Source organism: Neoarius graeffei, chromosome 21, assembly GCF_027579695.1.
Source record: "Neoarius graeffei isolate fNeoGra1 chromosome 21, fNeoGra1.pri, whole genome shotgun sequence".
NCBI lineage: Eukaryota > Metazoa > Chordata > Actinopteri > Siluriformes > Ariidae > Neoarius > Neoarius graeffei.
Window position 1 is genome coordinate 24,840,396 of NC_083589.1, and position 12,877 is coordinate 24,853,272.

Here is a 12,877-nt window from a genome sequence, read left to right on the forward strand (position 1 = left end):
CTCATCATCACCACCTTCTCTCTCTCTCATCACCACCTTCTCTCTCTCTCATCACCACCTTCTCTCTCTCTCATCACCACCTTCTCTCTCTCTCTCATCACCACCTTCTCTCTCTCTCTCATCACCACCTTCTCTCTCTCTCATCACCACCTTCTCTCTCTCATCATCACCACCTTCTCTCTCTCATCATCACCACCTTCTATCACTCTCATCACCACCTTCTCTCTCTCTCTCATCACCACCTTCTCTCTCTCTCTCATCACCACCTTCTCTCTCTCTCATCACCACCTTCTCTCTCTCATCATCACCACCTTCTCTCTCTCATCATCACCACCTTCTATCACTCTCATCACCACCTTCTCTCTCTCTCTCATCATCACCACCTTCTATCACTCTCATCACCACCTTCTCTCTCTCTCATATCACCACCTTCTCTCTCTCTCATCATCACCACTTCTCTCTCTCTCATCATCACCACCTTCTATCTCTCTCTCATCACCACCTTCTCTCTCTCTCATCACCACCTTCTCTCTCTCTCTCTCTCTCTCTCTCATCACCTTCTCTCTCTCTCATCATCACCACCTTCTCTGTCTCTCATCACCACCTTCTCTCTCTCTCATCATCACCTTCTCTCTCTCATCATCACCACCTTCTCTCTCTCTCATCATCACCACCTTCTCTCTCTCTCATCATCACCACCTTCTCTCTCTCTCTCATCACCACCTTCCTCTCTCTCATCACCACCTTCTCTCTCTCATCATCACCACCTTCTCTCTCTCTCATCATCACCACCTTCTCTCTCTCTCATCATCACCACCTTCTCTCTCTCATCATCACCACCTTCTCTCTCTCTCATCATCACCATCTTCTCTCTCTCTCATCATCACCATCTTCTCTCTCTCATCACCACCTTCTCTCTCTCATCATCACCACCTTCTCTCTCTCATCATCACCACCTTCTATCACTCTCATCATCACCACCTTCTCTCTCTCTCATCATCACCACCTTCTCTCTCTCTCATCATCACCATCTTCTCTCTCTCTCATCATCACCACCTTCTCTCTCTCATCACCACCTTCTCTCTCTCTCATCATCACCACCTTCTATCACTCTCATCATCACCACCTTCTCTCTCTCATCACCACCTTCTCTCTCTCATCATCACCACCTTCTATCACTCTCATCATCACCACCTTCTCTCTCTCTCATCATCACCACCTTCTCTCTCTCATCATCACCACCTTCTCTCTCTCTCATCATCACCACCTTCTCTCTCTCTCATCATCACCATCTTCTCTCTCTCTCATCATCACCACCTTCTCTCTCTCTCTCATCACCACCTTCTCTCTCTCTCTCATCACCACCTTCTCTCTCTCATCATCACCACCTTCTCTCTCTCATCATCACCACCTTCTCTCTCTCTCATCATCACCACCTTCTATCACTCTCATCACCACCTTCTCTCTCTCTCTCATCACCACCACCTTCTATCACTCTCATCACCACCTTCTCTCTCTCTCATTATCACCACCTTCTCTCTCTCTCATCATCACCACCTTCTATCTCTCTCTCATCATCACCACCTTCTATCACTCTCATCATCACCACCTTCTCTCTCTCTCATCACCACCTTCTCTCTCTCTCATCACCACCTTCTCTCTCTCTCATCACCACCTTCTCTCTCTCTCATCACCACCTTCTCTCTCTCTCTCTCTCTCTCTCTCTCATCACCACCTTCTCTCTCTCTCTCATCATCACCACCTTCTCTCTCTCTCTCATCACCACCTTCTCTCTCTCTCTCATCATCACCACCTTCTCTCTCTCTCATCACCACCTTCTCTCTCTCTCATCATCACCACCTTCTCTCTCTCATCATCACCACCTTCTCTCTCTCTCATCATCACCACCTTCTCTCTCTCTCATCATCACCACCTTCTCTCTCTCTCATCATCACCACCTTCTCTCTCTCTCATCATCACCACCTTCTCTCTCTCTCATCACCACCTTCTCTCTCTCTCATCATCACCACCTTCTCTCTCTCTCATCACCACCTTCTCTCTCTCTCATCATCACCACCTTCTCTCTCTCTCATCATCACCATCTTCTCTCTCTCTCATCACCATCTTCTCTCTCTCTCATCATCACCACCTTCTCTCTCTCTCATCACCACCTTCTCTCTCTCTCATCATCACCACCTTCTCTCTCTCTCATCATCACCACCTTCTCTCTCTCTCTCTCTCTCATCATCACCACCTTCTCTCTCTCTCTCTCATCACCACCTTCTCTCTCTCTCTCTCATCACCACCTTCTCTCTCTCTCATCATCACCACCTTCTATCTCTCTCTCATCATCACCACCTTCTATCTCTCTCTCATCATCACCACCTTCTATCACTCTCATCATCACCACCTTCTCTCTCTCTCATCACCACCTTCTCTCTCTCTCATCACCACCTTCTCTCTCTCTCTCATCACCACCTTCTCTCTCTCTCATCATCACCACCTTCTCTCTCTCTCATCACCACCTTCTCTCTCTCTCATCATCACCACCTTCTCTCTCTCTCATCACCACCTTCTCTCTCTCTCTCATCATCACCACCTTCTCTCTCTCTCATCACCACCTTCTCTCTCTCTCATCATCACCACCTTCTCTCTCTCTCATCATCACCACCTTCTCTCTCTCTCTCATCACCACCTTCTCTCTCTCTCATCACCACCTTCTCTCTCTCTCATCATCACCACCTTCTCTCTCTCTCTCTCTCTCTCTCTCTCTCATCACCATCTTCTCTCTCTCTCTCTCTCTCATCACCACCTTCTCTCTCTCTCTGTCCCTCTCTCTCTCTCATCACCACCTTCTCTCTCATCACCACCTTCTCTCTCTCTGTCCCCCTCTCTCTCTCATCACCACCTTCTCTCTCATCGCCACCTTCTCTCTCTCTCTCTGTCCCCCTCTCTCTCTCATCACCACCTTCTCTCTCTCTGTCCCCCTGTCTCTCTCTCTCTCTCTGTCCCCCTCTGTGTGTGTGTGTGTCTCTCTCTCTCTCTGTCCCCCCTCTGTCTCTCTCTCTGTCTCTCACTCTCTGTCCCTCTGTCTGTCTCTCTCTCTGTTCCCCCCTCACTCTCTGTCTCTCTCTCTGTCCCCCTCTGTGTGTGTCTCTCTCTCTGTGCCCCCCTCTCTCTTTGTCCTCCTCTGTCTCTCTCTCTGTCCCCCCTTTGTCTCTCTCTCTCTGTCCCTCTCTGTCTGTCTCTCTCATTCTCTGTTCCCCCTCTCTGTCTCTCTCTCTGTCCCCCTCTCTGTCTCTCTCTCTCTCTGTCCCCCTTCTCTATACATCTCTGTCTGTCTCTCACTCTCTCTCTGTTTCAAAACAGGCAGCTGGTCATTTTACAGAGAAACTGGAAAGTGTAAACTCCTCTACCACTTTCAACTTTGCTGAATAATGTTTATTAAATCGCTTTATTATTAGTCTGAGATTATATGGAGCGCCCGCTGTGTATGTCCTTGTGTACGAGCTGTTACTATAGAAACAATAAAGTATTAGTACGAGCGCATTAACTACTGGAACTACAATCCGAACCACGCTGTTATACAAAACTCATCCACGCATTCTGACCAATCAGATTCGAGCATTCAGCCTCACTGTGGTTATAAATATATTTTAGGAAGAAACTCTTATTCCCATGTTTTCTGAGAGAGCTCTAAGGCTCAGGACTTTTAAAGACTGACTCCAGGTGTCCCCTGTAAATAAATGTTCATGCATTTAAAGTGAAGGATCAGATTAAAATCCTGTACATGCTGTGTGTGTGTGTGTGTGTGTGTGTGTGTGTGTGTGTGTGTATCTGTGTCTGTTCCTACTGCTGTCTCTTGTTTCTAGCCCTTACAGACTGAATTTGTGAATTGTACTGAAAAGTTCAGAAAATACTTCAGAACTCCTACCAGTTGTAAGGAAGTTTCCCATCACGCTCAAAAGAGGCGAAGTTGACGAAGGTTTCTGCCCCACACTCCCTGTAATGAAATAAAACCAATAATAAATCAGTGTGAAACACGGCCTGAACAATCAGCTGTGAATCAAATTAATCCTGAGCAAGACTTTTATTCACATCACCTTTTTAAAATACGCAAACACACTACAACAGGTCGACATACTTTAAATACCTACAGCGAACCTAAACACCAGGTTATTAATACTGTAGTTATACTGTAGTCTGTACGCCACAAAAACCTGTGTACAACTTTACAGGCAACAAATACAGGTGACCTCATACACAGTGACACTGACTGTTCTGAGCTTGAGAAATGACAACAAAGGCCATTTTTTTCACTGCTGTGGGACAGAGTGAGAATATTACCCACTGTCCTCAACAGTACTTTTAATGTGGCACTGGCGGCAAACACACACACACTCGGGTGTAATTCCCAGAAGTGCGCAAAGTATGATTATGTACTAATGCCAGCTGCAGCACTCAATAGATAGAGATAATGATAGAGAGAGATAATGATAAAGATGATGATAGACAGGGATGATGATAGAGATGTTGATTGAGAGAGATGATGATAGAGATGTTGATGGGCATCCATTAAGGTGACAACAGGTCGTTGAAAGGAGGTGAAATTAAATTAGTCAAAAAACTTTAAACTGCATGACTGTATTCGGAGCAGTGTAGGTTAAAAACAGACAAACAAACAACAACAACAAAAAAAAAACAGATGTGAGGGAGGGGGTAATACTCCGAGAAAAATCTCAGAATTTCCAAGATTAAAGTCGAAAATTTATGAAAAAAACTCATAAATTCTCTGAGATTATAAAATCATAAGTTTGTGAGAGAAAAAAAAAACTCTCATGCTTCCCAGCTTCCTGACTGCAGTGCATTCTGAGAACTGTAGGAGGAAAAACTCTTAGTGCTTTATTATGTTATGTTGTGCGACTGAGGAGGAAAGACTGAATTTCTAAAACTCTCGGCTCAGCTCTGGAGTCTGTGGTGTGATGACGTTGATCCAACATGGCAAAGTGAAGCGATTTGGTTCCTCAACAAAAAAACCTGACTAATTTTCCAAGTTTTTTTAATCCCAAATATGTGACTTTTTAATCTCAGAATTTCTGATCTTTTTTGTGTAAATGCACGTTTAATTTTAATCTCAGAATTTCTGATTTTTTTCTTGTAAATTTGTGATTTTTAATCTCAATTTCTGAATTTTTTCTTGTGAATTTGTGATTTTTAATCTCATAATTTGTGAAAAGTTTTCTTATAAATTTGACTTTTATTCATAGAACTTCTGGATTTTTTTCTTGTAAATTTGTGACTTGTATTCTCAGAATTTCTGAATTTTTTTCTTTTAATTTGCGATTTTTAATCTCAGAATTTCTGAACTTTTTTCCCTTTAAATTGTGATTTTTAATCTCAGAATTTCTAAAAAAAATTATTGTAAATTTGTGATTTTTAATCTCATAATTCCTGTATTTCTTCTTGTAAATTTATGGTTTTTAATCTCAGAATTTCTGAAATTTTTTTCTTGTAAATTTGTGACTTTTATTCTTAGAATTTCTGAATTTTTTTTGTAAATTTGTGACGTTTAATCTTGGAATTTGGGTTTTTTTTGCAAATTTGTGACTTTATTCTCAGGATTTACTAATTTTTTTCTTGTAAATTTGTGATTTTTAATATCAGAATTTTTGATTTTTTTCCTGTAAATTTGTGATTTTTAATCTCAGACCTTTTGAGTTTTTTTTTCTTGTAAATATGTGACTTTTATTCTCAGAATTTCTGATTTTTTTTGGAAATTTGTGAGTTTTTTCTTACAAATTTGTCTTTTTATTCTCAGAATTTCTGATTTTTTTTCTTGTAAATTTGTGATTTTTATTCTCAGAATTCCTGAAATTTTTTCCTTTTAAATTGTGATTTTTAATCTCAAAATTTCTAAAAAAAAATTCTTGTAAATTTGTGATTTTTAATCTCATAATTTAATCTCATAATAAAAACAAAACAAAAAACCCTCACTGAGCCATGTGTTCCTCTTCCCACTGGAGACAAACAATAAGTAATCAAATTCACAGTCAAATTAACAAAACATGTTAGCGCCATAAAAAAGGCTTAACTAGCATCATTTAGGTATCAATCACTAACAATTATTGAGAACGGTGATCATTGAATTAAAAAAAAAATCCTTAAAAGGACTTTATTTTACGAGCTAAAAGCAGTTTTACTCGAGTCTTTACTCTGTAAGCGTTGTCATGGCTACTCGTAAACATACTCTCTGATAAGATTATGTTACCTCTGGGTGATATTATTTGTAAACATTGGATTAGTTTTCACTGTTATGCTGATGACACACAGTTGTATGTTTCTGCAAAACCTGATGAGAGACAGGTCCTCAGACAAAGTGTTTTGGTAAACTGGGATGTATGGATGCTGTCAGTCCCCACTCGCTTGCTCACTCGAGTTTGTTGATGGTGTAGTGGCTGCTGCTTTATGTCCCGGGGCTCCCTCATGCCTGTGTTACCTTCTGGCTCTCCCCTTTTAGTTATGCTGTCATGGTTAGTTGCCGGAGTCCCTGCTTGTATTCAGTGCAATATGTATACTGTTCCTACTTATTCAGGTGACATTGGGCATACCTAACAACCTGTGTTTTCTCTCTCTCTCTCTCTCTCTCTCTCTCTGTCTCACCCCCCCCAAATCCCGGGATCGAGATGCTGACCTCTTCTGCTCCTCGGACCTGCCTGATCCATCCTGGTGCCCTGTGTCTGGTTGGAGTCTCATCGCATCGCTCCTGTGGAGGACGGCCCCATGAGGACAGTTGGGGGTCGCGCTTGGAAGACGCTCTGGACTCTTACAGTAATGCTTTTATGGCTGAGGACTACAGTTGACTTGCTAACTTTAGGACTGCAGTTGTCATGAACAGTTTTGCACTCAAGTTTCCATCAATGAAGAGTTTATAACATCAACGAAACTGTCTTCATGTTAAAACTGTTAATGTTATAGTCATGTTGTTGCCCAAATGAGGATGGGTTCCCTTTTGAGTCTGGTTCCTCTCGAGGTTTCTTCCTCATGTCGTCTGAGGGAGTTTTTCCTTGCCACCGTCGCCACAGGCTTGCTCATTGGGGATAGATTAGGGATAAAATTAGCTCATGTTTAAAGTCATTCAAATTCTGTAAAGCTGCTTTGTGACAATGTTTATTGTTAAAAGCACTATACAAATAAACTTGACTTGACTTGACTCGCCGTCTGTCAGAAAATGCAGGTGATATACGGATGTCATCCCTGAAAGAGTTTTATTTAAAAATGGTGGCAAACCGATCCAAATAAGTGATCAAAAATCAGAGTGAAGAAACCGGCAATGGCCAAGTAAGGCACAAAACAGAATCGGAAACCAGAATAATATCAACACAGTGCTGCGAAAGGCTGGGTGATATGAGACAGAAGGTACAGCGTGTACACTTCACAAAGTCTGTGTGTAGTGAGAGTCCTTATAAGCGCTGTGATTGTGCTCTAATATGGAACAGGTGCATGGTAATTAGTCCTCATGGTGCTGCGCGCGTAAAAGTGAATAGTGGTTCGATGCGTGACACCATCGAAGACAAACTTCATATCCTGAACCGTCTATAGCATGGTGAGAAAGCAACAAATTTGTCGAAAGAATATTGTATTCAGAAAAATTCAATTTCAACTTTTAAAGTAAAAGAAAAAGAGCTCAGAGACTTCGTCCATAACTGCAATCAGCATGAAGGGCTGAAAAGACAGAAAATACAGCAAGCAAATGATGGCAAGTGTGACTTATTTCCTTTACTTAAGAGAGACTTATTTCCGTTATATCATAAACATGTAAGTGAATTAAGTGTAAATATAAATTAAACACAGTTGGTCTTGTTTTACCTAAGAGTGAGTGTTTGGTGTGGCAAGTGGGTCCATTTCAGAATTACAAACTTTTTGGTATAAGAAACTACTTGGACGTCCCCCGAGGAGTTCGTTATAGCAGGGTTGCAGTGTACATCGTCAAATCATGATCAATAATGTTAGCTGGCTAGCTTGCTGCTAATAAAACACGATTTCATGAAGGCATCCATGTCCTTTCTCACTTTGTAGCTCAGCTCGAACGTAAAACTAGAAGATAATGAATTAAGACATATAGTAGCCTCTATGTTATTGCTCCCGGAGGTTAAAATATGATTGTAATTTTATATTTCAACAGTAGTCTAAAGTAGTCAATCATGTCCTGCCATGGAATTAAATTAAACCCTTTCTTCATGAGCTCTCAGGTGTCGAGAGCGCCTGATTTCTGAAGTGTGGATGAAGTGTGCTGTAGTTATACAGCAGTGCTGCAGTGGTAGTCATGGAGCTCTTACCTGGTCATCTGCATGTGTTTTTTGCGCAACACCAGTAGAAAGAGCACCAGCAGGCTGATGAGCAGCACACTGAGCACAGCCAGTGCTGAGATAGCAGCTATGCTGGGGTTCATCTCCTGAGCTACACACACACACACACACACACACATACATATCCCACATGTATTGTCATATTTAAGCTGTCACTATTGTAAATTTTAATTTCTTATTTGATTGAGTGAGATCTCAGAAAGAGAAGGAGGAGAAGAAAAAGGAGGAGAAGCAGGAGAAGGAAGAGGAGAAGGAGGAAGGGGGCAGGAGGAGAAAGAGAAAAAGGATGAGAAGGGGGAGAAGTAGGAGGAGAAGGAGAAAAAGGAGGAGGAGGAAAGAAAGGAGAAGGTGGAGAAGTAGTAGGAGAAAAAGGAGGTGGAAGAGGAGGAGGAGCAGGAGGAGAAAGAGAAAAAGGAAGAGAAGGAGGAGGCAGAGAAGGTGGAGAAAGAGGAGGAGAAATAGGAGGGGTAGGAGAAAAAGGAGGAGAAAAAGGACGAGAAAAAGGAGGAGGAAGAGGAGCAGGGGAGAAACAGAAAAAGGTGGAGGAGAAGGAAGATGAGAAGGTCGAGAAGTAGGAGGAGAAGGAGAAAAAGGAGGAAGAGCAGGAGGAGAAAAAGGAGGAGAAGGAAGAGGAGGAGGAGGAGGAGGAGGAGGAAAGAAAGGAGAAGGTGGAGAAGTAGTGGGAGAAAAAGGAGGTGGAAGAGGAGGAGGAGCAGGAGGAGAAAGAGAAAAAGGAGGAGAAGGAGGAGGCAGAGAAGGTGGAGAAAGACGAGGAGAAATAGGAGGGGTAGGAGAAAAAGGAGGAAGAGAAGGAGAAAAAGGACGAGGAAGAGGAGCAGGGGGAGAAACAGAAAAAGGTGGAGGAGAAGGAAGATGAGAAGGTCGAGAAGTAGGAGGAGAAGGAGAAAAAGGAGGAGGAGCAGGAGGAGAAGGAAGAGGAGAAGGAGCGGGGGAGAAACAGAAAAAGGAGGAGAAGGAAGATGAGAAGGTGGAGAAGTAGGAAGAGAAGGAGAAAAAGGAGGAGAAGGAAGAGGAGGAGGAGAAAGAAGGGAAAGAGGCGTAGTTACCCAGAGTGCTGATGGTGATGTAGGCAGGTTCGCTGGGAGTGCTGTAGCTGTAACTGATCACACTGCAGTTGTACGAGCTGGAGGCCTGCAGGTTGTTCACCGTTAAGACGTGGGAGTGTGCAGTCTGGGGCTCAGCAGCCTGGAGACACCACAAACACTATTAACCCTTCAATCCCCAGTCTGTGTTTGGTGCTTGTTTCTCTTTATTTTCAGTCAAACTAGAAAAGTGAAGTAATTTTTTGCTGACAGCTCATTTTAGTTAAACCAGCACAGTTTCACTTCTGCCTCGATGATGGGATTCTTGCGAAGTGTTTGTGCTCCAGTGCACAACCACAGAGCGCTTCAGTGTGACTCTCCATCACTACACGAACCTTCATGTTCACTGCTCAGCAAAGCACGTTGGCTGATTTACATGTTATAGCAATACTGATCATTATAATTATAATACTGTGGTTTGTGATGTGAGCGCAAGTAAGAGAATAACGGCCAAAAGTATGCAGACGCCTGATCATCACACCCATTTGTGTTTTTTCTCCAAAACACTGCCACAAAGTTCGAAGCACACAATTGGACAGAATGTCTTTGTATCCTGTAGCATTACAATTTCCCTTCGCTGGAACTAAGAGACCCGAACCTGCTCCAGCATCACTATGATCCTGTACACAAAGCGAGCTCCATGAAGACATGGTGTGCCAACGATGGAACACAAGAACTCAAGTGTCCTGTACAGAACCCTGACTGAACTCAACCCCACTGAACACCTTTGGGATGAACCGGAGCACCGACTGAACCCCAGACCTCCTCATCCAACACCAGTGCCTGATCTCACTAACGCTCCTGTAGCTGAATGATCACAAATCCACACAGCCATGCTCCAGAATCTAGTGGAAAGCCTTTCCAGAAGAGAAGAGAGTGTGGAGATTATTATAACAGCAAACACAGTGAGACTAAATCTCTAATGGTTTACGGTTGTAATAATCAAAAGTGCACAAACCTTTGCCCATATAGAGTGTGAGTAATCTTCATGGAATGCTTACATGTTAAATTGAAAGGAGACGGTAAGTTCAGAAAAAATAAAGCAGATTACAATTTAAGGGAACTGAAAATGTTGGTGTTTTTTCCCATCCAAAAACGTTTAAGCAATCAAAACTATTTCAAAATAAAACAAGTGAAAAAAACAACAACACGCCGCTAATAGTTGTAAAAAAAAATCCTCTGGGGTCTGAGGGTATTTTCTGGCACTCTAATGATTTTGGTATGCTCTCATTTTGTTGTCAGTTTCAACAAATCTAAGCAGTATTTTCAATGTCATATGACTTTTTTGTATTCAGCGCAAGTTCAGCTACAACATCTCTGTAGTCTGTATGTCATGACTGTGCTTTAAAAAATAACAGATAAAGGAAGATGATGTAAAAAGCAGTTTTAGAGCTGTGTTGGAATGTGTGACAAAACATGACCTTACCCATTCTGTCGAACCGTTTTGGTCACTTGAGTCGATTCTGTTCAGTCTTAGGAATGGATCAAGCACAAAAACTTAAATCTGCTCCACTGATTTGGACAATTGACTGGCCATCAAAAAATGTCTGTCCTATTGTTTTGGGATAAAGGGTTGGCAGTGTGAGGGGCATTCAATGAGAAGGGTAAAAAATTCCGTTCCATTCAATGAGAAGAGTGGAAACCCCTCCCACTGCCAACTCTTAATCTCATCAGGTCAAGTCCCAACGGGTCTTACAACAGATTCATCTCATCTCATTATCTGTAGCCGCTTTATCCTGTTCTACAGGGTCGCAGGCAAGCTGGAGCCTATCCCAGCTGACTACGGGCGAAAGGCGGGGTACACCCTGGACAAGTCGCCGGGTCATCACAGGGCTGACACAGACACAGACAACCATTCACACTCACATTCACACCTACGGTCAATTTAGAGTCACCAGTTAACCTAACCTGCATGTCTTTGGACTGTGGGGGAAACCGGAGCACCCGGAGGAAACCCACGCGGACACGGGGAGAACATGCAAACTCCACACAGAAAGGCCCTCGCCGGCCACGGGGCTCGAACCCGGACCTTCTTGCTGTGAGGCGACAGCGCTAACCACTACACCACCGTGCCGCCACAACAGATGCATTTATCTGGTATTTGACTTTATTTTGGTATGTGACTCTTTTCAGTGGGTCTTGAAATTAACTCTTGTACTATTTTACTCAGTTCTGAGCCACAAACAACTCTGTTAGACTATTACTCTGTAATTTTGCTCCGACTCCAAATTTTACTCTCTAAACTCAAAATAGAGCAAAATTAAGTATTTTTGAGGAAAATACTTTTAACTCTGGAAAAACTGCTCAGTCATTTGCCTGTACACTACAGCACTACACTACACTCCTGTACACTACAGCACTACACTACACTCCTGTACACTACAGCGCTACACTACACTCCTGTACACTACAGCACTACACTACACTCCTGTACACTACAGCGCTACACTACACTCCTGTACACTACAGCACTACACTACACTCCTGTACACTACAGCACTACACTGCACTCCTGTACACTACAGCACTACACTGCACTCCTGTACACTACAGCACTACACTACACTCCTGTACACTACAGCACTACACTACACTCCTGTACACTACAGCACTACACTACACTCCTGTACACTACAGCACTACACTACACTCCTGTACACTACAGCGCTACACTACACTCCTGTACACTACAGCGCTACACTACACTCCTGTACACTACAGCGCTACACTGCACTCCTGTACACTACAGCGCTACACTACACTCCTGTACACTACAGCGCTACACTGCACTCCTGTACACTACAGCGCTACACTGCACTCCTGTACACTACAGCGCTACACTACACTCCTGTGCACTACAGCGCTACACTACACTCCTGTGCACTACAGCGCTACACTGCACTCCTGTACACTACAGCGCTACACTGCACTCCTGTACACTACAGCGCTACACTGCACTCCTGTACACTACAGCGCTACACTACACTCCTGTACACTACAGCGCTACACTACACTCCTGCACACTACACCGCTACACTACACTCCTGTACACTACAGCGCTACACTGCACTCCTGTACACTACAGCACTACACTACACTCCTGTACACTACAGCGCTACACTACACTCCTGTGCACTACAGCGCTACACTGCACTCCTGTACACTACAGCACTACACTACACTCCTGTACACTACAGCGCTACACTACACTCCTGTGCACTACAGCGCTACACTGCACTCCTGTACACTACAGCGCTACACTGCACTCCTGTACACTACAGCGCTACACTGCACTCCTGTACACTACAGCGCTACACTGCACTCCTGTGCACTACAGCGCTACACTGCACTCCTGTACACTACAGCACTACACTACACTCCTGTACACTACAGCACTACACTGCACTC

General features: G+C 43.4%; 1 protein-coding gene across 3 annotated transcripts in view; it reads right to left on the minus strand.

Moving 5' to 3' along the window:
- ptpro (protein tyrosine phosphatase receptor type O) overlaps positions 1–12,877 on the minus strand; it is a 258,318-nt gene that overhangs the window by 62,764 nt on the left and 182,677 nt on the right. For all 3 annotated transcript variants that reach the window (XM_060902876.1, XM_060902875.1, XM_060902874.1), the window contains exons 14-16: positions 9,434–9,572; positions 8,337–8,457; positions 3,935–4,003 (exon numbers count right to left, since the gene is read on the minus strand). In XM_060902876.1, coding sequence (XP_060758859.1) covers positions 3,935–4,003; positions 8,337–8,457; positions 9,434–9,572 — 329 coding nt within the window. The remainder of the gene's footprint in view (positions 1–3,934; positions 4,004–8,336; positions 8,458–9,433; positions 9,573–12,877) is intronic.